We start from the raw sequence: 27,830 nt of genomic DNA, 5'->3' as shown, positions 1-27,830 counted from the left end.
TGTGTGTGTGTGTGAGATCCATCAACCACCTCGCATAAGTGTGTCCGCACATTCCGACACTGTAGGAGTCACAGCTGTGTGCAGCTAGCTGACACATGGGTGATTGTACAGCTTTGCGCAACCTGGTTGCAATGATAATAGATGCCTCGCCCAATGACACTTAGTGTGCTTCTGCAAGTGCCTATGAATATCTGTGATGATCTGGTTTTCCATCAAAATAAAGTCAATGAAACTCTCTGTTTGGACTGCACCTCCATTACACATGCTATTTTGAAGGCTACATATAGCACTGCCACCTATCACTATCAGAACTTCATGAAACTGTGGAGGGGAGGGGAGCTGAAGTGGGTAGATTCCATGACGTCCCACAACCAATTTCACATTTTTATCAAAACAAAGTTGCAGTATTTACTGAACGCTCCTCAAACATCGCAGTGAGCTGTTTGAGTATATATGACAAAACAGTCAGCAGGGACATACTGGTCTGCCTTTTAGTACTCTTATAATTTCATAGTTTTTTCTACTGATGGGGAGAAGCAAACTAAAATACAAATTAAAACTGAATTGAAGAATGGAATGGAAAAGAAGACAGAGGTCAGATAATTAACAAAGATTTAAGCTGGGGAATTGCGGCAGACAGATCATGACAAATCAGTCAGGATTTTAAGCAAGTCCACTGATCACTATTATTCCAGAAGGCATGAGATGTTCTGTCCCTTCTTCTTTCTGATTTTTACATTAAAAGGAAGTGAGAAAGCAACAGAGTGTGGACAGGAGGAGGAGAGAGGGTGGGTAGGAACAAAAAGGGGGGACTAGATTATCTATCATTCATTTTCATCAGTTGCACATGGAAGCTTATAACCAATATTTTACAAAGATCAATAGAAAAATCCAACTTACACACACATACACGAATGAAAAGATAGAGGATAAGTGTTTTCCATAAAAGCTGTTATCTATTTCTGCCTCTATGCCTCCATTATTAACATTTTTTTAGCAGTGTGAAAAGTTTGATGTTTCTTAACTTAGTGCTTAAATTAGTACACAATTTTCTATGTGAGGACTATATTTGTGACATTAATAGTCATAAAAGTGGCTACAATAGTATAATGTGTAGAGCACGTGACTGGATCTGGGGTCCCCGTAAGAGTGGTGAAATTTTCTTGTTTCAGTCCCTCCATGTCGATTCAAGGTCCAATCAGCCTGCTATCAGATTTAGTACCAGGGTTCTTACCTAGGAGTAAAAGATGGTCAGGGTGATGGACTTTCTATCCTATCCCTTCTAATTCTACAGCAAATGAAAGGCTGCACTCTACCTGCAGTCAGGACAGTACCTTGTTCATGAATTGCGTGCCAAAAACTTTACCTTTTTTTTTAATAATCACAAATGTTTAATTTGAAAGGACTTTTCCCCCTAAAAATGGTACAAAACACGAGTTTTAAGTGCTAAGTGTAATTTCTTACAGTCAGTCACAATTTAAAATATAAAAAAATATAATTATTATATAAATGCAATACAATCCTGTAACCATTTGTAATACATAAAATGCCTTCCATGTTTGTCATATTCATAAAAAATAAATGGGTAAATTTTGTACTCATAAAAAGAGTATACAGATAAATAAATAAATAAATAAATAAAAACAAACAAACAAACTGCTGTATCTAAAAATCATCAAACTGTTCCATGTCATCACATAATTCAGAAACTAATTCCATAAGCATCACAAATTCATCATACTTATCCTTATTCTCCTTGCGAAATGTCTCAATGACATGTTTAATGCACGTAGAAAATCTGTCCAAAGTTACCTGAAAATTTATATTAAAAATGAGTTTAGCTGCATAAATATAGCACCTTCCACCAGTACATATTTTTGTCTGTAAATGTTATTGTGAATGTGCAACAACTTCAAGCTTCAAAATAAATTTGGAAATACACTGGCCTCCCACAAATAATAAATGTCAGTTTATTGATTTTACAGATTGCTGAGATCTGTAGATGTGGAGTACATTACTTTAAGATGTACAGCAACAAGACACTTTTTTTAAATATATGTGTGTACTTTTTACTACAATATGTGTTGCACTCAACATCTGGTGGTCATTACATAGAGGATGTTCTAGTATACATCTATCTGTAAACATAATGTTTTAACTTTTCCTGTAAGAAAATATATGAAAGAAAAAAAGTGTGAAGAAATGTTCTGCACTATAAGTTGCCTCTCATTTTTTTTAACAGACTCAGAGCAGAACTAGAGAAAGATGTTGCATGAGGAACTAGACATATTAAGTGACATTTAGAGTAATGAAAAAACTAAATCATCATGATGATGGGGGTGGGGTATCTTTGGCTGAAGATACTGCAGTGCTTATTAGTTTCAGTTTAATCAAGAACAATCTTTTGTCTTGGAAGGCAATTTGTTGCAAGTTAAAAAATGTGCAGAATAAAAAAGATACAAAATAGGGTAAAAGTATGGTGAATGGTGCAGGCAGTTATGACAAGCATACACAGTGACATGAAATAATGATCCTGAATAATTTCTATCAGACTCCAATGTCTTTAATCATAATTATTAGTGAAGACAGCACTCGTATTGCACTTAGAAGCTCCATGATATAAGCTTAATTATTCTTTATACAAATTCTTAACGCAAAATAAGCTTTCAGATTCAGAGTTTTCTTCCTCCAGTGAAAGAAGACACGGATTATGTGAGGAAAGGCATCTAAAAATCCAAGGGCAAAGGGAAGACCGCAAAATAGAAAAACAGTGGTATCAACAATCAGTACAGAAGACACAGAAGTCAACAAAGTTGAAAACGATAGAACACAGCTAATAAGAAAAAATAAGCTGGAACTACAAGTAGAGGCAAAACACAGGCAGACGGGAGGAATGGTAAAACAAAAAGGTGAGTAGAAGTCAAAGGAAAGAGGCAAATGAAGTCTTAAAGAAACAGGAAGACATCAACAGAAATAATAGATTGTGACAGTTTTGGTAGTGGTGAAAGAGAGTTAGAGAACAAAGGAAACATTGTTTCGAATGCACTAATTAAGTTGATAGTGTAAAGCAAGCTAGCACCAGTGTGGTTTTGGTATCCTGGTGCTAGGAGGCAGAATCTTGATTCTTCATGTGTGAAGCACAGATATAGATAAAGCTTGTGCACAGCAGGGCACAACTCACAAAAGGACACTGTGTGTTACAAGTAAATTACAAGCACTATGTACATTCATTTACATTTACAGACAGCTTGTTTTCTGTCAGGTTAAACACAGAAAGCTGAACAATGGTTGTTGGTTGAATGATAGACAGCACGTCATTTCACACATGCCTGTCCCTATGATGCCATACAAAAGGAAGGTGAAATTTTCTCCACATGGCAAAGAGATGGTATTGATACAAATGAAATTTTGCTTTTATTATATTCATAGATGTTATACTATCTTAAAAGAAAGATTAAGGAAAGGCAAACCTACGTTTCTAGCATTTGTAGACTTAGAGAAAGTTTTGACAATGTTGATTGAAATACTCTCTTTCAAATTCTAAAGGTGGCAGGGGTAATATACAGGGAGCGAAAGGCTAGTTACAATTTGTACAGAACCTGGATGGCATTTATAAGAGTCGAGGGGCATGAAAGGGAAACAGTTGTTGGGAAGGGAGTGAGACAGGGTTGTAGCCTCTCACCGATGTTATTCAATCTGTATATTGAGCAAGCAGTAAAGGAAGCAAAAGAAAAATTTGGAGTAGGTATTAAAATTCATGGAGAAGAAATAAAAACTTTGAGGTTTGCCGATGACATTGTAATTCTGTCAGAGACAGCAAAGGACTTGGAAGAGCAGTTGAACGGAATGGACAGTGTCTTGAAAGGAGGATATAAGATGAACATTAACAAAAGCAAAACGAGGATAATGGAATGCAGTCAAATTAAATCGGGTGATGCTGAGGGAATTAGATTAGGAAACGAGACACTGAAAGTAGTAAAGGAGTTTTGCTATTTGGGGAGCAAAATAACTGATGATGGTCGAAATAGAGAGGATATAAAATGTAGACTGGCAATGGCAAGGAAAACGTTTCTGAAGAAGAGACATTTGTTAACATCGAGTATAGATTTAAGTGTCAGGAAGTCATTTCTGAAAGTATTTGTATGGAGTGTAGGCATGTATGGAAGTGGAACATGGACGATAACTAGTTTGGACAAGAAGAGAACAGAAGCTTTCGAAATGTGGTGCTACAGAAGAATGCTGAAGATTAGATGGGTAGATTGCATGACTAATGAGGAAGTATTGAATAGGATTGGGGAGAAGAGAAGTTTGTGGCACAACTTGACCAGAAGAAGGTAGGACATGTTCTGAGGCATCAAGGGATCACCAATTTACTATTGGAGGCCAGCGTGGAGGGTAAAAATCGTAGAGGGAGACCACGAGTTGAATATACCAAGCAGATTCAGAAGGATGTAGGTTGCAGGAGTTACTGGGAGATGAAGAAGCTTGCACAGGATAGAGTAGCATGGAGAGCTGCATCAAACCAGTCTCAGGACTTAAGACAACAACAACAACAACAACAACAACAACAACATGTTATACAATCACATAGGTAAAGGTTCAAACTCATCTGCTGAATAGTTTTCTTTCTGCAGATTTTAAACTAGTCAGGTGTGTATATTTAATTCAAATGAATACACTGTCATACTGTACCACTGAAAAATTGTTTGCCTTGGACATAGATAAACATTTCTAAAGGGGTTGTTAACGCTTAAATGGAGTCTACAGTTTTATTTCTACTTTATGAAATGGACAATTGAATTTGAATGTAGCCGTATTTATCTTGTAAACTGACCACATGAAGGCCATCTCAGAACTATAAAAACAGACTAATAGTATGGTACAGATTGAACAGGGATTGAAGGTGTATAAAAGAACTGATGCCCCAGTAATGTCAGCATGAGGAGCACAATACATAACATGAAGTACTAAAAAAAATTAAATAAATAAATTTAAAAAAATGTCGGTCAGGTGTCCCATTTCAATGTCGATCAAAATGTATTGCGAGAAACAAATCTCTCAGCAACTTGTAGATCATTTAAAGAAAGGACACAGCTGATTTTGTAACTGTATGTCAAGATGAGGGTTCACATTTTCACACATGAAACAGCAATAAAGGCTGTCGGCAGAGAGGCCTCCACAAAAGCAAAGTCAGTTTCATTTGCAACAAATATTATGGTTGGGTTCAAATTAATAATGAATATAATAGAGGGAAACATTCCACGTGGGAAAATATATCTAAAAACAAAGTTGATGTGACTTACCAAACAAAAGTGCTGGCAGGTCGATAGATACACAAACATACACACAAAATTGAAGCTTTCGCAACCAACGGTTGCTTCTTCAGGAAAGAGGGAAGGAGAGGGAAAGACGAAAGGATGTGGGTTTTAAGAGAGAGGGTAAGGAGTCATTCCAATCCCGGAAAAAAGGCCCAAACTCTTTGACTTTACAAATGTCTGCTTGTGTCTGTGTATGTGCGGATGGATATGTGTGTGCGCGCGCACAAGTGTATACCTTTCCTTTTCCCCCCTTAAGGTAAGTCTTTCCGCTCCCGGGATTGGAATGACTCCTTACCCTCTCCCTTAAGACCCACATACTTTCGTCTTTCCCTCTCCTTCCCTCTTTCTGGGAGAAGCAACCGTTGGTTGCAAAAGCTTGAATTTTGTGTGTATGTTTGTGTATCTATCAACCTGCCAGCGCTTTTGTTTGGTAAGTCACATCAACTTTGTTTTTAGATATAAATATTATGGTTGGCATTTTCTGATTTGTAAAAGCAATTATTTTACTGACTAGCAAATTGTAAAGCAATGAGTGATGAATATATGCCAGTCTTCTGAAGTAACTAGATGAATATAAATACAAATAAATGTCTGGACTGCAAAAGAAAAGGAACAAAAGGAAAACATAACCTTACTTCAGGATAATGAAACTGATCACAAGGGTAACTTCACATTGGGAATATAGAGATATTTGAGGAACAAAATGGAGGAAGATTTACATATTTATCAGCTCAGCTCTGTCATACTTCCAACTTTACCTGCACCTAAGGAAATCTGTAGCTGGATATGGCTTAAGTCTAATGCTGAGGTTATGACAGCTGTATATGGATATTCTGCAGACCTTCTAGAATTATAATTTAGGGGTGGTATCTGCCATCCCAAACCACATGAAACAAATTTAATCAACCTAAAATCAAGTTATAAAGAAAAATTAAGCACTTTTCACTTAAAAACACAACTGTTCACTTCCTGGCCGAGAAATTTTCTCCTTCTTCAAATTTTCGCGGCACAAATACTGATCCATAAAATTTCGGGCATGCAGCCGCATATGTTTGACAAATGTCAAATTTATGTGGCTCATAATCATCATCATTTAAGACTGACTATGCCTTTCAGCATTCAGTCTGGAGCATAGTCCCCCTTATAAAATTCCTCCATGATCCCCTATTCAGTGCTAACATTGGTGCCTCTTCTGACGTTAAGCCTATTACTTCAAAATCATTCTTAACCGAATCCAGGTACCTTCTCCTTGGTCTACCCCGACTCCTCCTACCCTCTACTACTGAACCCATGAGTCTCTTGGATAACATTGCTTCTCCCATATGTGTAACATGACCCCACCGTCTAAGCCTGTTCACGCTGACTGTCGAAAGATTGAATGGTGCACAGATAACTTAGTCTTGGTACTAACTTCCTTCTTGCAGAAGAGAGTAGATCGTAGCTGAGTGCTCACTGCATTATCTTTGCTACACCTCGCTTCCAGTTCTTTCACTATATTGCCATCCTGTGAGAATCTGCATCCTAAGTACTTGAAACCGTCCACCTCTTCTAATTTTGTTCCTCCTATTTGGCACTAATCCGTTTATATCTCTTTCCCACTGGCATTACTTTCGTTTTGGAGATGCTAATCTTCATACCATAGTCCTTACATTTATGATCTAGCTGTGAAATATTACTTTGCGAACTTTCAATCGAATCTGCCATCACAACTAAGTCACCCGCATATGCAAGACTGCTTATTTTGTGTTCACATATCTTAATCTCACCCAACCAGTCTATTGTTTTCAACATATGATCCATAAATAATATGAACAACAGTGGAGACAGGTTTCAGCCTTGGTTTACCCCTGAAACTACTGTGAACCATGAACTCAATTTACTGTCAACTCTAACTGCTGCTTGACTATCTATGTAAAGACCTTTAATTGCTTGCAAAAGTTTGTCTCCTATTCCATAATCTCGTAGAACAGATAATAACTTCCTCCTAAGAACCCGGTCATATGCCTTTTCTAGATCTATAAAGCATAGATACAATTCCCTGTTCCACTCGTAACACTTCTCCATTATTTGCCGTAAAGCTAAAGATCTGGTCCTGACAACCTCTAAAAGGCCTAAGCCCACACTGATTTTCATCCAATTTGTTCTCAACTAATACTCGCACTTTTCTTTCAACAATACCTGGAAGATTTTACCCACAACACTGATTAAAATAAACTTTTCTGTTTCCATGTATAAAGATTGGTGTGACTACTGCTTTCATCCAGTCTGATGGAACCTGTCCCGAATCCCATGTCATTTCAATTATCTTGTGTAGCCATTTAAGACCTGACATTCCACTGTATTTGATGAGTTCCAACTTAATTTCATCCACTCCAGCCGCTTTATTGCAGCTGCACGCCCGAAATTTTATGGATCAATTTTCTCCTTGCTCTCATACAGACAATGTGTCCTGTCATCCTTAAGGACAACTTGTTGGACATCCAACTGAAGTTGAAAGTCAATAAGTGGTTGCTTATCAGCTGGAATACAGTGCAGATTATCATAAAGGTAGCTCTCCTGATGGAATCAGGTTAACCAATGCCTTGGTTGGAGTAGGTACTGGTAAGCATTTATCACTCAAATAGGAGCCTCTCAATGATACACACATTGTAGAAGGTAATGGGTTAAGTGGGGTATAGGATCTAACCACAATGTTATGATAGTTCAGAAGTCACTAAAATGTAGTTTACACAGCTTGGGGAGACTGCTGGGAAAAGTGGGTCCAACTGAAAAGCATACTTCTGGGATAGTTAAGGTGGCATTGGAGATAACAGATTGGTGATGGCATCTACATGGAGAGAAGATGAATCAATGTCTAGACCTGTCTTGAAAGATACCTCCAATTAGGGGGCACAGTCGCAAAACTGATACATACAGTAGGTCAATGAGCTTAGAGCAGCAATGGCAAGAAGGTCACACTGATTCTCATTCACCTACAGTGATAATCCAAAATGACCATTATAACTGAAAATCTTGTGATATGTGAAACCAATTACGTAATACAGTTTTAGTGGCAAATATGGCGAGACATTATGAAAACTGAAAAGAGTCATTCAAAACAAGTGTACTGATGTCATGATTTTATAGGGCAATGATTGGCCACATTCTGTCCCATAAACACATAAATCTATGTGTCAGTTCAAACAGAACATTTCTGAATGTCTGTTCTGCAGTTCAGATTTTGCTCCAAATTATATGGCTCTAACAAAGAACTTGAAGATTTATTCGCAGACTTGCAGCATTCTTAGGCAAAAGATTTTTACACAGATGGAACTGGTCACCTCGTTAAGAGATATGATTAATGCTTACATCTGAGTTGTGCTTATGTAGAATAGTAATACAAAGGCAGTTTTAGATTTTCTTAATAAACTTGTTTTAACGGCCCCTGTATTTTATTTATATGAGATCTGTTAGAAATGTATCTGACCTCGTTTTTTTTCTTCTTTTTCTTTTTTTCCTCCCCCCCCCTCCCCCCCTTCACCTGATGGATTTTAGTCTAGAGCATTTGCATGAGCCGACCTGGAAACTTTGTGTTCATGCGTGAAATTTTTACCACCTGTCGACAGCATCAGTTGCTGGCACGCAGCAATTGAGTGAGGTAGTGTGTAGTGTTTGCGATGGTTTTTCATTGCACGGAAATGACGGAATGGTTGGAGAAGTGCTACTGCATCAATTTTACTGGGAACTGGGCGACAGCCTGGAGGAAGATGGTTTCAGTGATGATGCTGTGTGTGTGTGTGGGGGGGGGGGGGGGGGGGGGAGGGGGGGCATCATACAGATTAAGGAGTGGTACAAGTGGTTTAAGTCTGGCTGGATGTTGATCGAGAACAAGCCATGCTCTGGTCAGTCATCAACATGACCAAATGACCAGTTCATTGCCAAAGTGAATGCTATGGTGATGTGGCACCATCATGAGTCTACCAGAGAAATTGAGGGAGAGGTGGGCATCAGCACTTTGTCATTACATTCTATTCTGGCTGAATATTTGGCCATGAAGACAGTGACGGCGAAATTCATGATGAAGCTGCTGACAGTGGAGTAAACACTACTTCAAGTTGAAGTCTCGCAAGACATAATGGACGCCACAAACAGTGATGCCAACTTTGTGAACACTGTAATCACTGGTGACAGTTCCTGGGTGTACAGATACAACCTGGAGACCAAATCTCAGTTGTCACAGTGGAAGTATTCCTCGTCACCAAGACCAAAGAAGGCCCACCAAGTCCACAGAAATGTCAAAGTGATGCTGACTACTTTCTTTAACTCCCGTGTTGTGGTACACAGTGCGTATCCACCACGGGGTCAAACAATCACCTTGGCCTATGTGATGTTGTGTGGCACCAAGAGACAGATTTGTGGTTAACAGTAAACTGATGCCTGTCTCATGACAATGCTCCAGCACATCCCTTGCACTTTATTCAGACTTTTTCAGAGGGGTGGGGGTCAGGGGACAGATTCCTGTGCTTCCAACTGGCTCCTTGATATGTCTCCCTGCAACTTCTGGCTGTTCCCCAAACTCAGGAGGCCACTGAAAGGAATGTTATTTCAGACAAGAAAGAACATTATGGCAGCAACAACAGCACCACTGGGAGAAGTGTGTGGAGTACCAAGGGAAATACTATGACAGTGATTTGGTGTCCAATACTCCTGGTAAGCCCGTTGTTTCTTTTTTTGGCAAAGGTGGACACTTTCCTAACAGACCTTGTAGCTCAACAAGGTTCTATTTCCACACAGCTCTCAGATTTGCCAATAATTCAAAGATTGTAAGGGAAGGAATTTTCCATGTTAAAAGGATGGAAAACTGCAAGTAGTGTTTGGATTTCACACCAATGCAGAATGTCCTACCTGTGGCCATGAATTCCTCAAAAGGGCAACACATTGATCCTCAAGTTGCTCTGGCGTCATAAGCTGTTCTCGCAGTAATGTGTTCAAGAGTAATGCAAGGTGGTCCCATGATCTGGCTGGATCTCTTGACTGGTCCATTACTGCCACATTTCGTGGGCTAAGGATTCGCTCCAGCCGGCCCTCTTCTAATGCTGTGGCTAACTGTGGTGTTTTCAAGAGCCTCAAAGAACCTTCTATCAGCTCTCTTGTCACTTCTTTGGGCTGGTGAGCAACTTCAACATAAAACATAAATTTAAATGTACACATATTATATGGGAATTCCTCATTGGGAAACAAATGAAAATAGCTATCTTTCAACTGAGGATTGTGGGACCCCATCCCCTGCATGCAGGGACACGCACACATGCGCACCCATCCCTACACACACACACACACACACACACACACACACACACACACACACACACATATATATATATATATATATATATATATATATATATATATATATATATTAAAAATAAAGATTCCAAGACTTACCAAGCGGGAAAGCGCCGGCAGACAGGCACATGAACAAAACACACAAACACACACACAGAATTAACAGAATTACAAGCTTTCGCAACTGGCAGTTGCTTCGTCAGGAAGGAAGGAAGGAGAGGGAAAAATGAAAGGGTGTGGGTTTTAAGGGAGAGGGTAAGGAGTCATTCCAATCCCGGGAGCGGAAAGACTTCCCTTAGGGGAAAAAAAGGACAGGTGTACACTCGCACACACACACACACACACATATCCATCCGCACATACACAGACACAAGCAGACATATTTAAAGGCAAAGAGTTAAGGGCAGATATATATATATATATATATATATATATATATATATATATATATATATAAACAAAGATTCCAAGACTTACCAAGCGGGAAAGCGCCGGCAGACAGGCACATGAACAAAACACACAAACACACACACAGAATTACGAGCTTTCGCAACTGGCAGTTGCTTCGTCAGGAAAGAGGGAAGGAGAGGGAAAAATGAAAGGATGTGGGTTTTAAGGGAGAGGGCAAGGAGTCATTCCAATCCCGGGAGCGGAAAGACTTCCCTTAGGGGAAAAAAAGGACAGGTGTACACTCGCACACACACACACACACACATATCCATCCGCACATACACAGACACAAGCAGACATATTTAAAGGCAAAGAGTTAAGGGCAGATATATATATATATATATATATATATATATATATATATATATATATATATATATATAAACAAAGATTCCAAGACTTACCAAGCGGGAAAGCGCCGGCAGACAGGCACATGAACAAAACACACAAACACACACACAGAATTACGAGCTTTCGCAACTGGCAGTTGCTTCGTCAGGAAAGAGGGAAGGAGAGGGAAAAATGAAAGGATGTGGGTTTTAAGGGAGAGGGCAAGGAGTCATTCCAATCCCGGGAGCGGAAAGACTTCCCTTAGGGGAAAAAAAGGACAGGTGTACACTCGCGCACGCACACACACACACACACACACACACACACACACACACACACACACACACACATATATATTTAAATATGTCTGCTTGTGTCTGTGTATGTGCGGATGGATATGTGTGTGTGTGTGTGTGTGTGTGTGTGTGTGTGTGTGTGTGTGTGTGTGTGCGCGCGAGTGTACACCTGTCCTTTTTTTCCCCTAAGGGAAGTCTTTCCGCTCCCGGGATTGGAATGACTCCTTACCCTCTCCCTTAAAACCCACATCCTTTCATTTTTCCCTCTCCTTCCCTCTTTCCTGACGAAGCAACTGCCAGTTGCGAAAGCTCGTAGTTCTGTGTGTGTGTTTGTGTGTTTTGTTCATGTGCCTGTCTGCCGGCGCTTTCCCGCTTGGTATATATATATATATATATATATATATATATATAAAGATTCCAAGACTTACCAAGCGGGAAAGCGCCGGCAGACAGGCACATGAACAAAACACACAAACACACACACAGAATTACGAGCTTTCGCAACTGGCAGTTGCTTCGTCAGGAAAGAGGGAAGGAGAGGGAAAAATGAAAGGATGTGGGTTTTAAGGGAGAGGGCAAGGAGTCATTCCAATCCCGGGAGCGGAAAGACTTCCCTTAGGGGAAAAAAAAGACAGGTGTACACTCGCGCACGCACACACACACACACACACACACACACACACACACACACACATATATATTTAAATATGTCTGCTTGTGTCTGTGTATGTGCGGATGGATATGTGTGTAATCCTGGTAACCATTGATGCCACTTCCCTATACACAAATATCCCGCACGTCCAGGGCCTCGCTGCAATGGAGCGCTTCCTTTCACGCCGATCACCTGCCACCCTACCTAAAACCTCTTTCCTCGTCACCTTAGCCAGCTTCATCCTGACCCACAACTTCTTCACTTTTGAAGGCCAGACATACCAACAATCAAAAGGAACAGCCATGGGTACCAGGATGGCCCCCTCGTATGCCAACCTATTTATGGGTCGCTTAGAGGAAGCCTTCTTGGTTACCCAAGCCTGCCAACCCAAAGTTTGGTACAGATTTATTGACGACATCTTCATGATCTGGACTCACAGTGAAGAACAACTCCAGAATTTCCTCTCCAACCTCAACTCCTTTGGTTCCATCAGATTCACCTGGTCCTACTCCAAATCCCATGCCACTTTCCTAGATGTTGACCTCCATCTGTCCAATGGCCAGCTGCACACATCCGTCCACATCAAACCCACCAACAAGCAACAGTACCTCCATTATGACAGCTGCCACCCATTCCATATCAAACGGTCCCTTCCCTACAGCCTAGGCCTTCGTGGCAAACGAATCTGCTCCAGTCCTGAATCCCTCGACCATTACACCAACAACCTGAAAACAGCTTTCGCATCCCGCAACTACCCTCCCAACCTGGTACAGAAGCAGATAACCAGAGCCACTTCCTCATCCCCTCAAACCCAGAACCTCTCACAGAAGAACCCCAAAAGTGCCCCACTTGTAACAGAATACTTCCCAGGACTGGATCAGACCTTGAATGTGGCTCTCCAGCAGGGATACGACTTCCTAAAATCCTGCCCCGAAATGAGATCCATCCTTCATGAAATCCTCCCCACTCCACCAAGAGTGTCTTTCCGCCGTCCACCTAACCTTCGTAACCTCTTGGTTCATCCCTATGAAATCCCCAAACCACCTCCCCTACCCTCTGGCTCCTACCCTTGCAACCGCCCCCGGTGTAAAACCTGTCCTATGCACCCTCCCACCACCACCTACTCCAGTCCTGTAACCCGGAAGGTGTACACAATCAAAGGGAGAGCCACATGTGAAAGCACCCACGTGATTTACCAACTGACCTGCCTGCACTGTGATGCTTTCTATGTGGGAATGACCAGCAACAAACTGTCCATTCGCATGAATGGACACAGGCAGACAGTGTTTGTTGGTAATGAGGATCACCCTGTGGCTAAACATGCCTTGATGCACGGCCAGCACATCTTGGCACAGTGTTACACCGTCCGAGTTATCTGGATACTTCCCACCAACACCAACCTATCCGAACTCCGGAGATGGGAACTCGCCCTTCAGTATATCCTCTCTTCTCGATATCCGCCAGGCCTCAACCTCCGCTAATTTCAAGTTGCCGCCGCTCATACCTCACCTGTCTTTCAACAACTTCTTTGCCTCTGTACTTCCGCCTCGACTGACATCTCTGCCCTTAACTCTTTGCCTTTAAATATGTCTGCTTGTGTCTGTGTATGTGCGGATGGATATGTGTGTGTGTGTGTGTGCGCGAGTGTATACCTGTCCTTTTTTTCCCCTAAGGGAAGTCTTTCCGCTCCCGGGATTGGAATGACTCCTTACCCTCTCCCTTAAAACCCACACCCTTTCATTTTTCCCTCTCCTTCCTTCCTTCCTGACGAAGCAACTGCCAGTTGCGAAAGCTTGTAATTCTGTGTGTGTGTTTGTGTGTTTTGTTCATGTGCCTGTCTGCCGGCGCTTTCCCGCTTGGTAAGTCTTGGAATCTTTATATATATATATATATATATATATATATATATATATATATACCAAGCGGGAAAGCGCCGGCAGACAGGCACATGTGTTCATGTGCCTGTCTGCCGGCGCTTTCCCGCTTAGTAAGTCTTGGAATCTTTGTTTTTAATATATTTTTCCCATGTGGAAGTTTCTTTCTGTTTTATATATATATATATATATATATATATATAAAAACCCACATCCTTTCATTTTTTCCCTCTCCTTCCCTCTTTCCTGACGAAGCAACTGCCAGTTGCGAAAGCTTGTAATTCTGTGTGTGTGTTTGTGTGTTTCGTTCATGTGCCTGTCTGCCGGCGCTTTCCCGCTTGGTAAGTCTTGGAATCTTTGTTTTTAATATATATATATATATATATATATATATATATATATATATATATATATATATATAGAGAGAGAGAGAGAGAGAGAGAGAGAGAGTGTGAGTGGGGGGGGGGGGCAATGTCTCAGCATCTTAGTAACTTTTTAATGGGCTTCCATGTTCATGTTGAAGAAAACAACAAAGTTTTGTAGTGTGGGGAAAACTTTTAGGAAATTTAATTTTTTTATGTCATTGTGGTTGAAATAAGCAGATTTTGTGAGGTTCCACAGACTACTTCAAGAAGACAACCAGCTACTGTCCACTATCTGTAAACCAGAGATCAATGCAATATAAAATAAATGTACCCTTTTCTATTTATGCCATCAATATGTAAAAGTCAAGAAAATTACTAAATTAAAAACAAAATTGCTGGCCAGTACTTACTACCATGAGGTGAAATGTGTAGTGCTGTCAACAGACACACATAAAAGCGATACACTTCCTAGCTTTCAGAACTTACAGTTCCTTCCTTGAGGAGGAGCAAGAGGTGGGTTGAGGAAGGTTAAGAAAGAGCAGGTCACTTAGACCACAGCCCAAAGGGCACACAGCTCTAGAGAGGACCAGGGCATCTCCTCCACAAGGTAGGAACTATTAATTCCAAAAGCTAAGATGTGTATACCTTTATGTGTACCTTATATGTGTCTGTCCACAGTGTCACACATTATGACTCCCGAAGAAAAGTATGAATTCCTCTCCTGTGCCAACTTCTTCATCTCAGAGTAGCACCTGCAACCTACATCCACAATTGTTTTCTGGATGTATCCAACCTCTGTCTTCCTCTACAGTTTTTACCCTCTACAGCCACCTCTAGTAGCACGCAGGTTATTCCTTGTTGCCTTAACAAATGTCTTACCATTCTGCCCGTTCTTCTTGTCAGTGTTTTCCATATATTCATTTCCTCTCTGATTCTGCATAGAAACTCCTCATTCCTTATTTGATGTTCCAGTTTTCCCACAGTCCAAGTTTCACTACCTGTGCTACAAAAGTTCATTCTCAGAAATTTCTTCCTCAAATTAGGACCTATGTTTGATACTAGTAAACTACTCTTGGCCAGTGCTTGACTGCTTTTGACATCCACCTTGTTCCATATGTCATTATTTTTGTGTTTCTTCAATTCACTCTCAAGCCATATTCTGTACTCATTACTCCATTCAGCAGATCTTGTAATTCTTCTTCACTTTCAATGAGGATAGCAATGTTGACAGCGAATCTTATCACTTATAACCTTTCACCTTGAATTCTGATTCCACTCTTGGACATTTCTTTTATTTCTATCATTGCTTCTTCTATGTATAGACCGAATGGTAGTAGATGTGAAAGACTACATCCGTGTCTTACATCCTTTTCATTCTGAGCACATCATTCTTTATCTTCCGCTCTTATTATTCCCTCTTGGCTCTTGTACATGTTGTACATTACATGTCTCTCCTTACAGCTTACCTCTATTCTCCACAGAACTCTGAACATCTTACGCCATTTGACACTGTCAAATGCTTTTTCAGGTTGGCAAATATTATGAACATGTCTTGATTTTTCTTTAGCCTTACCTACATTTTCAGCTGTAACATCAGAACTGCCTCTCTGGTACCTTTACCTTTTCTAAGGCAAAGTGATTGTCTGTTATCTAAGAGATCTTGAATTTTCTTTTTCATTCTTCTGTAAACTATTCTTGTGAGCAAATTAAATGAATGAGCTGTCAAGCTGATCACGTGATAGTTCTCAGAGTTGTCAGCTCTTGCAATCTTACAAATTGTGTGGATGATATTTTTATGAAAGTCGGATGGTATATCGCCAGACTCATACATTCTACATACCAATGTGAGTGTATAGTTGTTTTGATGCCACTTCCCTCAATGATTTTCGAAATTGTGATGGGATGTTATCTCTCCCTTCTGCCTTATTTCATCTTAAGTCTTTCAATACTGTTTTGAAATGTGATTCTAATACTGGATCCCCTATCTCTTCTCTATCAACTCGTTTCTTCATCAATCACTCTCAGACATCATAGAAGCCTTCAATGTACTCTTTCCACCTATCTGCCTTCCTCTGCATTTAATAGTGGAATTTAGATTAGGTTAGATTTACTTTCATTCCAATTGATCTGTAGTGAGGAGGTCCTCCAGGATGTAGAACATGTCAGAAAAACAACAATACAGGACAAATATTTACAACTCAAACAAATAAGCTAATGCACCATTCCACAGATCCCAAGTGGAATGATCGTCATTTTTTAATGAGCACTATATGAAAGAATCATTTTACAAATACTAATGCACTGAATTTAAAATAACAAAGATTATTTATTTATTTATTTATTTATAAGGTAATAAACATGTAATACAATTACTATAATACTTATTTACAACCAACACATTACTGCACTGAAATGATGCAGAAGTTAGATTGTACTTGCTTACACACACACACACACACACACACACACACACACACACACACTTATTTACAATGAACACACTACTGGACTGAAATTGTGAAGTAGTTATATAGTACTTATATAAACTACTGGCCATTAAAATTGCTACATCAAGAACAAATGCAGATGATAAACAGGTATTCATTGGACAAATATATTATTCTAGAACTGACATGTTATTACATTTTCATGCAGTTTGGGTGCATAGATCTTGAGAAATCAGTACCCAGAACAACCACCTCTGGTCATAATAACGGCCTTGATACGCCTGGGCATTGAGTCAAACAGAGCTTTGATGGAGTGTACAGGTACAGCTGCCCAAGCAGCTTCAATGCGATTCCACAGTTCAAGAGTAGTGACTGGCATATTGTGACAAGCCAGTTGCTCGGCCACCATTGACCAGACGTTGGTGAGAGATCGGGAGAATGTGCTGGCCAGGGCAGCATCAAACATTTTCTGTATCCAGAAAGGCCCGTACAGGACCTTCAACATGCGGTCGTGCATTATCCTGCTGAAATGTAGGGTTTCGCATGGATCGAATGAAGGGGAGAGCCACGGGTCGTAACACATTTGAAATGTAACGTCCACTGTTCAAAGTGCCGTCAATGCAAACAAGAGGTGACCGAGACGTGTAACCAATGGCACCCCATACCATCACGCTGGTGATACACCAGTATGACGATGACGAATACACACTTCCAATGTGCGTTCACCATGATGTCGCCCAACACAGATGTGATCATCATGATGCTGTAAACAGAACCTGGATTCATCCGAAAAAATGACGTTTGCCATTCGTGCACCCAAGTTCATCGTTGAGTACACCATCGCAGGCGCTCGTGTCTGTGATGCAGCGTCAAGGGTAACCGAAACCATGGTCTCCGAACTGATAGTCCCTGCAGCTGCAAACATCGTCGAACTGTTCGTGCAGATGGTTGATGTCTTGCAAACGTCCCCATCTGTTGACTCAGGGATCGAGACGTGGGTGCAAGATCCGTTACAGCCATGTAAATGAGATGCCTGTCATCTCGACTGCTAGTGATACGACACCGTTGGGATCCAGTATGGTGTTCCGTATTACCCTCCTAAACCCACCAATTCCATATTCTGCTAACAGTCATTGGATCTCGACCAACGTGAGCAGCAATGTCGCGATACGATAAACCGCAATCGCGATAGGCTACAATCCGACCTTTATCAAAGTCAGAAATGTGATGGTACGCGTTTCTCCTCCTTACACGAGGCATCACAACAACGCTTCACCAGGCAACGCCGGTCAACTGCTGTTTGTGTATGAGAAATCGGTTGGAAACTTTCCTCATGTCAGCATGTTGTAGGTGTCGCCACTGATGCCAATCTTGTGTGAATGCTCTGAAAAGATAATCATGTGCACATCACAGCATCTTCTCCCTGTTGGTCAAATTTCGCGTCTGTAGCACGTCATCTTTGTGGTGCAGCAATTTTAATGGCCAGTAGTGAACATATACACACAAATCAGTACGTTATACTGAGGTGGAGTAGAAGGAGTTGGCCACCAATAAATCCTTTAGGCTTCTCTTAAACTGAATTTCATTGGTTGTTAAGCTTTTTATGGCTACTGGCAAGTTATTGAAAATGTGTGTTCCTGAATAATGCACACCATTTTGTATAAGAATAAGTGACTTTAAATCCTTGTGAAGATTATTCTTATTTCTAATATTGATTCCATGAACTGAGCTGTTGGTTTGAAAAAGTGATATATTTTTAATGACAAATTTCATTAAAGAATAAATATATTGGAAGCAGTAGTTAGTATCCCTAGTTCTCTAAACAGGGTTCTGCAGGATGTTCATACCACATATAACTCTTACTACACGTTTTTGTGCCCGGAAAACTTTAGCTTGGCTTGATGAATTACTCCAAAAAATAATCCCTTATGACATTATGGAATGAAAGTAAGCATAGTATGCCAGCTTTTTCATTTTTATATCCCCTATGTTTGACACAATTCGCATTGCAAATAGAGATTTATTAAGCTGCTTCAGCAGTTCTGTGGTGTGCTTTTCCCAGGTCAATTTATTATTAAGCTGTAATCCCAAGAATTTAACACTGTCCACTTCTTCTAGCTGCTTGTCATCACATGTTAGGCATATACTCGTGGACACCCCTTACAAGTTCTGAATTGCATGTAGTGTGTTTTTTCAAAGTTTAGTGACGAATAATTGGTTAGGAACCAGTGATTAATGTCCACAAATATTTTATTTGCTGATCTTTCTAAGACTACACTTGCTTTGCTATTTATTGAAATGTTTGTATCACAGCAAACAAAATGAACTTGGCATCTGGTAATGTTACTGATGAAAAGTCATTGATATACACATGAAAAAGTAAGGGCCCTAAAATGGAACCTTCTGGGAGCCCACATGTAATTAGTTCCCAGATGGATGATGCCTGATAGCTTGATACATGTCTCTTTCCTGATAACACCCTTTGTTTCCTGCCAGAGATATACGATTTGAACCATTTTGCAGCATTTCCTGTTACACTATAATATTCTAATTTACTTTAATGGATATTGTGGTTTACACAGTCAAATGCCTTTGACAGATCACAAAATATACCACAGTTGCCTGCAATTTTTTATCTAATGAATTATGCACATTTTCACTTTAAGTGTAGATAGCCTTCTCAACATCAGAACCCTTTAGAAATCTGAACTGTGACATTGACAGTATGTTATTTGAGATATGATGGTTATAAAGCAGATTGTATATAACTTTTTCTAAAAATTTTGAGAATGCTAGCGAAATTGAAATTGGATTGAAATTTTATGCTATTTCTTTACCTCTCTTCTTAAACAGTGGCTTAACTTCAGCATATTTTAACCATTCAGGAAATATTCCACTGATAAATGACTGGTTACACAGATAGCTTAATATGTTACTTAACTCAGAATCACATTCTTTAATTAGCTTTGTTGATATTTCATCATACCCAATAGATGATTTTGGCTTTAAAGACTTTATGATGGACATTATTTCTGCTGGGGTAGTGAGGGTCAGATTCATATCATGGAAGTTACTTAAAATGTCTGGTCTGAGGTATTCCATAGCAGCATCTACAGAACCTGACAACCCCATCTTTTCAGTAACAATTATAAAATGTTTGATAAAAAGTTCTGCAACACTATACACATCTGTCATCAATGTATCATTTACTCTTAATGCTATTTGTTCTTCTTCATTTCTGGTTATACTGGCCTCCTCCTTCACTATATCCCATATTGTCTTTATTTTGTTATCTGATATGACTATCTTTTCCTTTTAATATATTTGCTTTGATGTCCGTATTACAGTCTTTAATATTTTGCAGTATTTCTTGTAATGTGCTATATCATCAACATTGGAACTGTTTCGGATTGACAGATACAGTTTTCTTTTTGTTTTAAAAGATACCCCTATTCCTTGAGTAATCCATGGCTTCTTTGTAGAATTTGCTCTAACCTTGGTAAGCTTTTGAGGAAAACAGTGTTCGAATAAGGTAAGCACTTTATTAGAAAAAGTGTTATATTTTTCATTCATGCCATGAGCACTGTAAACATCAGTCCTCTGAGGAGTGTCCTAAACTTTGGCTTATTGATTACCCTCTTGAGCTCAGATTTAACAGATTTTATATCCTGTTCAGTATTAACATTTAACAGAAGGAACTGCATATTATGATCTGAGAGGCCATTGACTACTGGTTTTGTAAAATAATTTTGTTAATTGGACTTTTCTATAAAGATATTATCAATGGCTGTTTGTGAGCAATTGGCTACCCAGGTGGGGAACTTTACAATGGGAATTAAGTTGAATGATAGTGTTACTAACTCCAATAAGTTCTTATTGGGAGAGTATTTAAGGAAATCTACATTGAAATCAGTAGCAACCACTATTTCTTTGTTTTTGATTGTTAAATGGGCCAGTACAGCTTCAAGGTGGTTTACGAACAGATTAAAGTTACCTGCAGGTGTTCGATATACACTTAATATTATTAAGGATTTTTTGTGAAATTCTACTTCTGTTGCACATGCTTCCATATGCTGTTCTAGGCAAAATTTATGAATTTCTATGTTCTTAAATTTATGACAGTTCCTGATGAATGTAGCAACTCCTCCTTTCTCCATTTCTGATCTACAAAAGTGAGATGCTACCCTAAACCCTGTAACACTTGAAAGTTGTATACCAGTGGTCACATGATGTTCAGAGAGGCAGATTATGTCAGCTGGATTTGAAGACTCTAATTCATGTACGCAAATCATTAATTCGATTATTTTATTTCTCAGTCCTCGAATATTTTGATGCAATAAAGGTAGCTGAGTTAAAATTGGGTAGCGTTAAAATATCTTCCGACTATTGAAAATTCTTAACCAATAGCTGTTTATGGTTTCTTTCTCAAACTGAAGGTTTGTCTCAGTCCTAACCTCTCTTAAAATTATGTTTCTTTCTGTCCTCACTACCCTAAAAAAGGTTTTTTTTCTGAACCCTATAACCACTGGTATTTTATCATTCATGACAGTGCCTCCCCCCCCCCCCCCCCCCTTTTAACTTTCCTGCTATTTTCCCAGCGAGTTTACCCTTCCCCTTCCTGTTGAGGTGAAGGCCATGCCCAATGCACTCTTAATATTAAAACCCTTGCTTTTAATGTCACCAATGGTCATTTCAACTTTTCTGTATGGTGAGTGAGTCCTTACGATGATCACTTCTTTTTCAATTTCTTCACACTTTTCATGCAGCTATTTCACCATAGCTTCCCTGCTCTTCCTATTTCTTTCATTCTCAGTAATTTGTATTTCTGAAGGAGGTAAGTACTGGCCAGCACTTCTGTCTCACAATTTACAACTGAACAGCGAGTCACCAAGATACAAAGCACATGCCACTTTACCTGCCCTGGAAGGACCACTATTACTATGCTTGGCTATGGGAAATTAATAGCTTTTAGGCACACACTACATCATGAACTAACTGAAACACAACTGTATGCGACTGTTCATCACTAACAAACGATCGTTTCACACTCGTTAAACCAGATGTGACACACATAATATTCAGGAGAAAGACATAATTTGTGAACCAGATGCTTCCATAATGTAGCATCTCACAGCCCAGATTTTGTCTTGTAATAGTTGTACATTTGACAAACTGAGGTACAATTAGGGTGGACTAAAATCTGTTGGTGATGAATATGGTCCAGAGGAACTTCTTGGTGACTACGTGAATGTGATAATGTTGAAAAACAATATAGTGCACACACAGTGTGTGGGGATTAGTGGCTGCATCAGACTACGAAGCCAAACTTTCAGATTTCAATAGTAGTCTGTTAATGAGATGGAAATGCATTGTGTGTGTGTGTGTGTGTGTGTGTGTGTGTGTGTGTGTGTGTGTGTGTGTGTGTGCACGATCTAATGTGTTCTGAATTTCACTTGAAGTGGAGGGTTCTAAAACTGGCTGGGTGAGTGAGTTACTAGGCGGGAGGAAGCCAAGGCAAGACACAGTATCACTAATTGGACAGTGTCTAGTAAAGCAAAGTGGTGTCCAGCCTAGCTTTTGGGTTGACAGTAATTTCACCATCTGCGTTACACCAAAATGAATTATTCAATAATTTACTCTAAAATATCAAAACTAGCTTTATTCCTTAAGCCTTCTTCTATTTTATATTTAAATTTTAGTTCAATCAAAAGCCTTTTTCAGTCTCATTATATATTTAATCCACAAAAAAGATTGCTTTACTTCATACTGTTAACTATTTAATGGAAAAATTAGTCATCATCTCATACTCTCATCCTAAACTTTCCTGCCTGTGATTTAAGCAAATGGGAAAACCATAATCAGTGTAACTTGAGACAAATTTGGAACCCTCTGCAACAGAAAACTATTTCAAACAATGGAAAATCCAGGACAGAATGTAACAATGGTATGTAAAGGAAAATTGCTACTCACCATATTGCGGAGATGCTGAGTCACAGATAGGCACAACAAAAAGACTGTCACAATATAAGCTTTTGGCCCACCCAGTTGCTACTCCTTTCAAGCACTGCTGCTGTTGCTTGCAGTAGGGCTTCAGCTGCCACACGCTGCAATCGTGTGTGTGAGTTCCATTTGTGTGTGTGTGTGTGTGTGTTTTTCGACAAAGGTCTTGTTGGCCAAAAGCTTATATTGTGACAGTCTTTTTGTTGTGACTATATGTGACTCTGCATCTCTGCTATATGGTGAGAAAACTATTTCAGTATTATAGCTAATCTAAAAACTCAAAACCAATCTCCTCCCAAACAGGCCATGAAGGTCCAATGGTACCAACCAGCCGCCATGTCATCCTCAGCCCACCGCTCTCCCGGTCGGATGTCAGTTTCCGAGACCGGAGCCGCTACTTCTCAATCAAGTAGCTCCTCAGTTTGCCTCACGAGGGCTAAACGCACCCTGGTTGCCAACAGTGCTCGGCAGGCCGCATGGTCACCCATCCAAGTGCTAGCCCAGCCCGACAGTGCTTAACTTCAGTGATCTGACGAGACCCGGTGTTAACATTATGGCTAATCTACTAACTTATTTAGTTTGTGAGGAAGGGAATTGGAGTTACCTATCTCAGTGCCAACAATTACTGTCATTTGAATACAGATTGTCGTTTCCCCAAGTATGGAGGTCCTGAAGGTATAGCAAATCGCAGCAGCCTAATCCCATGCTCTCTACACATGATTTAAACATTCCAAACATGAAAGAAGAATGAGTGTAAAAAAAGATATGTCTTAAAGACATGAAAAATCAGTTTGATCAGCTCTAATGGAAAACGTGAAAGTAACTGTTCAATAACTGCTGAAAAACAGATATTATGCAGACAAACAAAATGGTCTTTGAAATATTCTGGAATTTAAATTCACATTTGAGAACTTGACAAGAGATCTCATTATTACTGCTAATAGAGCACACAAAAACAAACAAAGTGACATTGCAAAATGTGGAAGTAGTAAGTCACAATTTCCTAATGCAGTGCTTTCAACAACAGAAACTGACCCTATGGTTTGTGTTTCAAACAGTTAAAACTGGCGTGCACAGATAGTGGACATCCAAATGAGGCATGCAATCAAAAGTCAAATTTTATCTATTCACTAATGATTCACGGCTGTGCTGAATCAGAAGATGCTTCATCAGCCATTTTTACACAAAATTCAGCATATGAAATGACAGTTAGTGTTCCATTATGATACTGTGGTGTGACATATTGGGAAACAATTAGCTTTTGTGAACTCTTTCGACCTCTGCTGCTCTGTATCTGAGTCAAAGAAAAAAGTCACAGGTGATAATAATAGTATTTGGTCACTTACAACCATTCTTACTGAAACTATTGCTGGTACTACAACTGCTCAGGCACAAGTTTATTAAAACAAAAAGCACTTCCTACCTAGAAGCAGAATTAAGTCTAATATTAGTGTGTGGATAATTCTTTCAGCTGAACTGATGATATCTTCTCGACTGCCAAGCATCATCTCTGTTTCACTAATTAAGGCAAGTACCTCTGACGCAGATACATGTTCCACATGATCAGTCAGCAATCGCCACATTATTTCCTGTGAAAAATGAAGGACAGTCAGTACAGTACATAACACGGCTTTTAAGAAAATCAAAACAAAATTAATGTTAAAACTTCAAGTGTATAGCCACCCACATGATAGAGGAACTTATGACAACTGACAGAATGTGAAACACTTAAATTGTAGGTCCCTCCATAGGCAAGTCAGTTTATAGGTTGTAGGAAGGCTCTTACTTTCTTTCCTCAACTTTTCACAGTATTTCTGTTGCTCCTTCATTAGCTTTTGGGGTTCCTTCCTTGTATATCTTGAGGTACCTTTCAACAAAGCTAATTTATAATATGTGGCACAAACGCTAATGCAACCACAATGCATTACTGATATAAACCACAAATGTTGTGACTGCTACCTTTAACATGTAAATTTTTACCTTAAAATTAAAATGATACAGCAGTGATAATGATTTCTGAACTAGGGAGAATAGTTAAGAGTAGAGAGTGAAGCACAAAGACAAACAAAGATTCCCCCCCCCCCCCCTCCCACAAAAAGAACAAGAGAGAGAGAGAGAGAGAGAGAGAGAGAGAGAGAGAGAGAGAGAGAGAGAGAGAGAGGGGGGGGGGGGGGGGGGGAGATGAGAGAGTTGTTACTGAAAGTACTACAAAACTAAATTAGCAAGGGTGAGTAATGAAATATGTACACAAATATCTAAAGCGAAGAAGCAAAGGCATGCTAATTGTGATGAACTGTTGTACGAAGTAGTCACATGCAGTTAGAAAATTCAAAGGAGCACGATGTGACCCCCCTGCCCCCAATATGACCACATATTGAACATAAAATGACCTCCCCATTTGAACTGGAGATTTCCCTGACAGGAACAGATATTTCTCGTGTTTGCACACTTACAAGATTTATCTGGAGAATTGGGAAAGGATTTTGGACAGCTTCGTGTGAATCACTACTGACAGATGGTCAGTGAAATAGGCAGGGGAAACAACTCAATTAGTGGCTATGGTAGGAATTTAAAAACGCTGGAGAGGAAACAGACCAGCAGAATCCAGAAAAAGCTAAGATTAAAGCTTTAGAAAGATACAAAGGTTCACTGATATGAAACTATCAAAACAGGACAGAGGGTATTTTTAAATAATCCACATATGCCAAGTGGAAAACATAAACAAATTTCAAAAAATACTATGGACTATACCTTGTCATTGGAAAGGTATCTCTGGCCAATGTGAAACTACAACTGTTCATTAGAGTCAATACCATCCATATAGCACAAATCCAATCAAAGGAGCACAAAGTGACTCTCCCCCCCCCCCCCCCCCCCCAAATGACCACGTATTGAGCAGAAAATGACCTCCGCATTTGAACTGGAGATTTCCCTGACAAGAACAAAGCATATTGAACCAGTGTGTAGTCACGTTGAACATAAATAAAATTTATAGATGTAAGATTAAGAGTATCACTCTGAGTAATTTAGTATATTTGAAAAAGGGAGCTCATCTCTTCAGGAAAGATTAAAATAGCACAGATGTACCATTTGGGCAAAAGAATCAAATTGGTCTGTACTGCATAATTATTATGCTCTCAGGTGCCCTCCAAGTACATAGTATACAGGTATCCACAATAAAGAAATATCGTTCTGGGAAAATGGATTTACAGAGGAGTAAATGAAAGGGGAGGGGGGAAATAAGGATAAGAACAGGTGAGAAGAGACGGTGGCACTTGTTGAGGTTTAGTGGAATGTGGAAACTATAGAACAACTTCCAAACTGTAAAATTCTGATGTACTGTTGTTAGGCGTGCATTAAAATTGTAGACTCGATGAAGTAGATGTCAAGGCCAAATTTTTAAACTTATTCACAGATTATGAATTCATTAGACGTCAGCTGTATTAGATATAGATATACAATCTATTAGTGACACATGAAAATTTGTGCCAGAGTGGGATAACAACAACATCAGTCTCTCTCCCTGTTGTGAGAATCACATAATATGCGAGCATTAGCGGATGTGGACAGAGAGGTATACAGAGGTTGCAATCGGTCCAGGGAGCATGCGCAGATAGCTGAAGTGGTTGAGGCGACTGCTTGTGATACATGGGACATTAGAGTTCAGATCCTAGCCCGGCAAAAATTTTCATATGTCTATGCCTAGAACAACTGCTATCAAATGACTTCCCAATCTGTGAATAAATTTTGTAATATTTAATGCAATTATGGATCATGAAGAGTGTCTGCTCTTTCGGGGGTGCAAAAATAAAATAAGAACAATTTTGTCTCACTGCCAACAAAATACTGTGATTTAGCAAGACAAGTTCTCTATTTATGACCAGTCATCATCATCAACAAATAAACTGAATCTCAAAGGAATAGAACTAACCCGTAGCCAGTTGATTATAAAACGAGGTGCCACAGTAGTGTCATTATGAGACATTTTTCGAATTTCTGCTGATGCCAGGTGAGATGCTTTGCTAATGTCTGTTCTGCCTGGGGTCCTGAAAGCCTTATTCACGTCCATTCGGTAGTCCTTGAGGAACAGATCTGCAAAGATGACAAAGCATATTGAACCAGTGTGTAGTCACGTTGTAACTATATAAAATTTATAGATGTAAGATTAAGAGTATCACTCTGAGTAATTTAGTATATTTGGAACAAGTAACTGAGCAATGAAGAACTGTTGCTGAAACAATCTGCAGTAAGCCTGTTGATGAAATTCTAGAAATTACAAAACATATTATCTACGGAGCTGAGCAACAACAAATTTTTGCAATGAAATGATCACAACCTGGAATTATTTTTTCTCTTCTTTTTTTTTTATCAAAGTCCTAATTTATGAAACCCATCAGGCCCCAAAGCTGCAAAATTTGTTATAAGGATAGCTGAAAGCTTTCAAATACCTGGTGTTATGTGAAGATGAACCCAGTTTGTAACACGTTCCTTACAAAGACGTAGTGAAATTCCAGCACATGCCTCCACTACTTGGTGTGTTACATCTTCAGATAGTAAGGACGACAAAGAAGGCGTTATGCGAGCTAAGCAAAATAACTCCATTTCCTGAATGGCCTGCTTCACCAATGACTCACTACCTAGTCTTGCAATCTGTTCTATTCCACCAGTTGCCCTTTCCTGTGAAAACAATATTGGCACAATAATATCTTTAAGTTCACACACACACACACACACACACACACAAGGAAGAGGAGAAGAAGAACAAACGTGAAA

General features: G+C 39.6%; 1 protein-coding gene across 3 annotated transcripts in view; it reads right to left on the bottom strand.

Moving 5' to 3' along the window:
* Nucleotides 1-19: 19 nt before the first annotated feature.
* LOC126284737 (codanin-1) overlaps nt 20-27,830 on the bottom strand; it is a 157,654-nt gene continuing 129,843 nt past the window's right edge. The window contains exons 10-14 of one of the 3 annotated variants that reach the window (XM_049983875.1): nt 27,506-27,734; nt 26,989-27,149; nt 24,481-24,646; nt 10,203-10,474; nt 20-1,234 (exon numbers count right to left, since the gene is read on the bottom strand). In XM_049983875.1, coding sequence (XP_049839832.1) covers nt 1,199-1,234; nt 10,203-10,474; nt 24,481-24,646; nt 26,989-27,149; nt 27,506-27,734 — 864 coding nt within the window. In that variant the 3' untranslated portion in view covers nt 20-1,198. Of the gene's footprint in view, nt 1,235-1,487; nt 1,813-10,202; nt 10,475-24,480; nt 24,647-26,988; nt 27,150-27,505; nt 27,735-27,830 lie in introns of those variants that run through there. The other 2 variants (XM_049983874.1, XM_049983876.1) reach the window with 2 other exon arrangements.

The sequence above is a fragment of the Schistocerca gregaria genome, chromosome 8 (assembly GCF_023897955.1).
Source record: "Schistocerca gregaria isolate iqSchGreg1 chromosome 8, iqSchGreg1.2, whole genome shotgun sequence".
NCBI classification, from domain to species: domain Eukaryota; kingdom Metazoa; phylum Arthropoda; class Insecta; order Orthoptera; family Acrididae; genus Schistocerca; species Schistocerca gregaria.
The sequence above is the reverse complement of the archived record's forward strand: the minus strand, read 5'-3'. Positions and strand labels throughout refer to the sequence as shown.